This window comes from Gastrolobium bilobum, unplaced genomic scaffold (assembly GCF_033153095.1).
Source record: "Gastrolobium bilobum isolate Gb01-03AN ecotype WA unplaced genomic scaffold, APGP_CSIRO_Gbil_v1 utg286, whole genome shotgun sequence".
NCBI lineage: Eukaryota > Viridiplantae > Streptophyta > Magnoliopsida > Fabales > Fabaceae > Gastrolobium > Gastrolobium bilobum.
Window position 1 is genome coordinate 9,679 of NW_026900141.1, and position 5,787 is coordinate 15,465.

Consider the following 5,787-nt stretch of genomic DNA (forward strand, 5'->3'; position numbering starts at 1 on the left):
TATGGAAACTAGACATCTGGGGCTTCACGTTCATATAAAATAATAGTGATTTGGAGTTCGTTTTCCCCTCGAAACATAACTCGCAAAATAAGAGAGAAAACAGTGAAAATATCACAAACGTCCTGGCTGGTAAAATTCATAATAAATCGATATTTCATAATTTCTTTGCAAGGTTTATATATAATGAAACTAGACACCTGGGGTTACGCGTGCATATAAATTATAAGAAAATCGGAGGTCTGTAGCCCCAGTACGACAACTTACAAAGTGCTCGCAAAGACTTTTCAAAACTCAGCATTTAGATAACATGTCAAAATCCTTTTCGCAAACGTTTCAACATCTGTTTCCAAAATACTTGCTGGTCATAAAATCATAAAACAATAATAAAATCATAGTTCACAGTAATACAAGCTTCTCAATTTCATACAGTCATCCATAAAATATCACATCAATAGCAGCATGCCCAAACAGTAGAAGCCAACAGCAAATATCCAAGTCCTCAAAAGCTTTTACGTCTTCCTGCCATTTTGTACAAATAGCAGCCCCAAAGGGGTGAGAGAAAATCCCAGTAGTGTGGCAACAAAACCATAATGCAACAATATTAACTAGGCACAAAATCATAAATAGTCACTTCAAACATTTAATCATTTTCATCATATATCATAACGCGTATATAACGCCTTTTTTCCTTTACGCTCATAGCACCGTCGTGCGCGTAGCATCACAGTGGGTATTCCTAATGGCTCCCATGAAGGTGAATCCCACTGTGGAACCTATGCGGACTGAAGCCAAGTGTCCCCTCTTCTGGTACCAGGCATGCCTATATGATGCATGCTCAGTCACATGTCCTCAATACAAATATATATATGTTCAAGATGTCATGAATCAAGTATACATGCCATGTTATGCAATCGCACCCAACAGAAAAATGTATTATGATGTAAAATGCATGCATATATCATATCATCCTTTCATATTCTTACCATTGGCTCATCATCATCATAACATACATAGAACAAATGTGAGCAACACATCACAATTCCATACACTAGCCAATAGTCACATTAGGTAATACCGCCTACACATACCTCGTGTGCCACCATTATTTATTAAACAGCAGCAACAATCAGTCCATACTCAAAGGTTATTCGCACCTAAGCCAAAGTGCAATTAAATTAGAATTTTACTCATACTATCCAACAAGTCACAACAAACATGCCCTGCCTCCTAGTCCCTGTACTTATTCGGTTTACCAAGTCTCTTTTACTAAATCAAATTCTGATTGCATAATCATTTAATAACTCATTAACAACAAAAACTCAAGACTTTCAGTCTATACAAATTCGGTTTTCATCATTAAAATACTTTAGGGCTTTTATTCTTATAATTCTATCTTTCATATGCCATGTCCTGTCTTCCAAATTCCTAGTATTTTAATTAGGTTATCATGCTTCTTACACTATTAATTTTCTGTCCTACATTTTATTCCACTAATTGATGGTAAGTGACAAAATCCCAAACTTTCCTACATGCATCCAGATTCGGTCTTCCTCATTACCCGGTGTTTATGATTTATTTTAACAAAACTCTAATAATGTCATTTAGTCCCTGCTCATTGAGTTATACATGTTGTCTACACAAATATAAAACATGCACAACTAGATTATAATTCTGGTCCATGGGACATTCCTAAAGCATGATAAGAACTCTCTTCCAATTGTAAGGTGGCTCCTTAAACATGTAGGCAGAAAATTCATGATTGCCCAAAATGGTAGAAGCAAGGAGGGATATCGTGCAAAGAAAAGTGCATCTTCATGATACAACAGTGGTGACCGAACAAGAGGAAAGGAGAAGGACAAGGGAATACATCTTCCCTCCTATTGGAATACTCGGGTGTCCAAGACTTCTAGGGTGAAGTTTCCTATTTCCTACTATTGTTTCTCACTTCCAAGGGGTTTGAGTGCTTATGGTTAAGTTATTACAAAACAGAATCCATTTCCCTTCAAAACATAATTACTTCAGCCCAAAACATAACCACGAAGGGAATGGCAAAAATTCCATTTTCCCTTTAACAAGACCTACTCTCTCAACTTGACATGAGTTAATAGATTGGTTTGAATGCTGTCTATATGACTAAAAATATACATGCAAGGCTATATCATTATTTTCCAGCTACAAGGGCAGTCTAATAATCTAATGAATATATGCAAGTTCACAAAATTTAGCCTCTGGATTATGTGCCTCAACTCCTATGTCAGTTTTAAGGGACTGCATTAAGGAATAAATTGACAAAACATGATTTTCCTACATTACGTGCAGCTGCCACTTCGAATAACAGAGAGAATTGACAATATACATTTCTTAAAATATGCCTACAGCCGATCAGCTAGAATTACAGTAGGTCTTAGTTTTGGTTTTTTACCTTCTTGCTCACAACTAGGTCCCTTTTCTTAAAATGGTTGCAGAAGACAGTCACCAAGTCGATGAGCATCATCATCGCCTCCCATCATGCCAAGAAATTACAACCGAAATCAAACAAGGAACCACTCACTAATACCTCTCATGCGTTGAAGCCAGGGAACAAATAAGGTAGGAAGAGACTCACTTGCTCTAACGTGAAATGGAGAAACTTCAGAGTTAGAATAGGTTGGTTTGCTTTGCCAGGGATTAAGTTCACGGCAGCATGCCAGGGTAAAGGTTCGACCAATGCTTGACCGAGTGTATGCAGAAGGAGATTCAATTAAAGTCAATTCACATGCAAGGAGAAAGAGTTCAAGTGGAACCGATCAAAATGGTGAGGAGCAAGGCACTACCAGACATTACCTCACCTTCCCACACTTCTCGAAAACGCATATGTGGCTGCATTCAAGGGAAGCAGAAGTGATGATGGATGTTCAAATTTCCATCTGCATGCAGGGCAGTCTCTACCAAGGAAAGGAATAGCAGCGAACTAAATAAATGGAGGCACAACACCTCCTCTGATTGCAACTTGATCGGTTGATACAGGGAAGAAAAAGAGACTAAGGTGACATGAAGTTTTCTTGGTGTTCTTCTTCACTTAGGCTGCGGTTGTAAGGTGATGAAGGGGAAGAGAAAGGGGTTGGGTTTGTTTCTGTTTTGTAAGCTAAAGTCCAGTTTATGTTCTTCTACAACATCAGCGCCTAGGGTGAGTACAAGGGAAGTGTAAAGGCTGATTCCAATTGCCACAATTACCAGCAAACAACCAGACCCTGTCATCATTTGTGCGTACCAAGAGGGGAGAAAGAGTGGAAGAATCCTGCCCAATGCCATCACATGCAAACTGGTTGTTGCACCCTTAGAGGTTTGCATGTGCTACAGCTGTCTCACTTGGCTGATTCAATAAGCAATCAGAAATTATTTTACTACAACCCAAGCGCATGAGAGAAGGGAATAGGTGGGTGGGCTGACTTGGTTTCTTAAGAAGTGGGCTTGATAATAAAGTTTATGGCTAAAACAAAATTCTCCCCAACCATATGGGTCGTGACCTATTCATGGATGTGAGTCCAATTGATTCAAGTCCAACGCTTGTGTGGCTTTATGACCAGCCCATGAATGAGTGGGTTGCCATGTCTTTTAAAGAATTTTAATTCCTTCTATATGCTACCACTAATTTATTTTTTATATCTTTTAACTCAAATCTCACATGTCTAAAATAAATTCTCATCTATTATTATAATTCAAGTAAATTCCCTAACTCACAATAATCCCCTACCAAAAACCATAAAATCCAGAATTTTCCTAAGTATCCCTATTCCACATAGCAATTATATATTTTAATAATTATGTGGGATGTTACAGATAGATGTTAAAAAAAGAGAGTTAACAATGAGGGTAAATGATGACACTATGACCTTTAGTGTTTTTAAAGCCATGAAATATGTAGATGATGATGTTGATGATTGTTCTGCTATATCTGTAATTGATAATTTGGTTGCTGCCCATTTACAAGAAAATTTTGAAATAAATGACTCTGCATGTGATTCTGCCATTTTTGAATTTTATGAAAATAATGCATCTAATCATGATCATGCATGTGCATTGAAGTCTTATCCTACTAAGTTCTTTGGTAATAAACATTTTGAGTCCCTAGGACTTCATGAGAGAATCACCAAACCTCTTAAACCTTCCATTGTGGAACCACCTGAAGTGGAGTTGAAAGAACTCCCAACTCACCTTAAATATGCTTTTCTAGGAAGAGATAATACCCTCCCTGTAATTGTAGCTGCTGCCCTAAAAAATAATGAGGAAAATCAGCTCCTAAATGTGCTTAAAAATCACAAGAAAGCCATTGGTTGGACCATGGCTGATATTAGAGGCATTAGCCCTTCTTTTTGTATGCATAGGATAAGGCTAGTTGATGAAAATTCCAGTTCTATTGAGCCTCAAAGAAGGCTCAATCCAACCATGAAAGAAGTGGTAAAAAAGGAAGTGATTAAATGGTTGGATGCTGGTGTGGTATATCCCATTTGTGATAGTAGTTGGGTAAGTCCTTTGCACTGTGTCCCTAAAAAGGGAGGTATCACAGTTGTGCTCAATGAAAAAAATGAGCTTATTCCAACTAGAACCATAACCGGTTGGAGGATTTGTCAAGACTTTAGGAAATTAAATGCAGCCACTAAAAAAGACCATTTCCCCTTACCCTTCATAGATCAAATGCTTGACAAGCTTGCTGGCCAAGAATATTTTTGCTTCCTTGATGGGTATTCTGGTTATAACCAGATACCCTTAGCTCCAGAGGACCAGCATAAAACAACATTCACATGTCCATATGGCACATTTGCATTTAGGAGAATGTCTTTTGGGCTTTGTAATGCCCCTGCCACCTTTCAAAGGTGCATGACTGCCATTTTTAATGACATGATTGATGAGTATGTAGAAGTCTTCATGGATGACTTCACTGTATTTAGAGATTCATTTGAAAATTGCTTGCTGAATCTTTGTTAGCCATAAGTGCCTCAAGCACCCCTTGGTATGCTGATTTTGCCAATTACTTGGCTGCAGGTGTGATGCCTGATGATTTGAACACACATAAGAGAAAGAAATTTCTCCATGATGTGCAATTTCATTTTTGGGATGAACCTCATTTATTTAAAAAATGCGCAGATCAGATTTTGAGAAAATGTGTTCCAGAAATGGAGCAAAACCAAATTCTGCACAGCTGTCATAGCTCTCCATATGGAGGTCATTATGGTGGGGTGAGGACTGCTGCCAAGGTATTGGAATCTGGCTTTTATTGGCCAAGCATTTTTAAGGATGCATATACAATAGCTAGTAAATGTGATAGGTGTCAAAGGACTGGCAATATCACACGTAGGAATGGCCAACTTGGTATCAACGTGGTCACCAACAACCAAATAATCCAACGAGTCACAATCTGGTTTAATGGCAAACACATCATCAATAATCATATCTTACAATTTCATGTCAAATTGAACATGTTTTCTTTTTCGTTTAGCGTACTACAGGCTTCTCCTATAGTCCCCAAGCACAAAATGCCTTTACCATTTTTAAAACTGCAGTTGCAACTCTTTCCCAAAAATTCTAAGATTTAAATGTGTTAAACTATACATTTCAAGCTTTCCAACGACATATTCTATGTCTCGTTTGGAGTTGTATAACTCCGGTTATGTTTTTCGCAAAGTGACAGCTCTAAACTGAATTTCCAACAACCAAGACGCTACTTCAAACTAACACTGCGATCAAACCACTTATCCAATGGCTATGAAATTTTACAAGGTTGTAACCCTATATCTTAGCTTCACATAA

At 37.8% G+C, this 5,787-nt stretch overlaps 1 protein-coding gene across 1 annotated transcript; it reads left to right on the forward strand.

The window, feature by feature from the left end:
* The first annotated feature begins 3,846 nt into the window (after positions 1-3,846).
* LOC133295495 (uncharacterized) lies at positions 3,847-4,965 on the forward strand. The gene has a single exon (XM_061494337.1). It carries the CDS (start codon positions 3,847-3,849, stop codon positions 4,963-4,965), a length of 1,119 nt encoding a protein of 372 aa, XP_061350321.1.
* Positions 4,966-5,787: the final 822 nt, after the last annotated feature.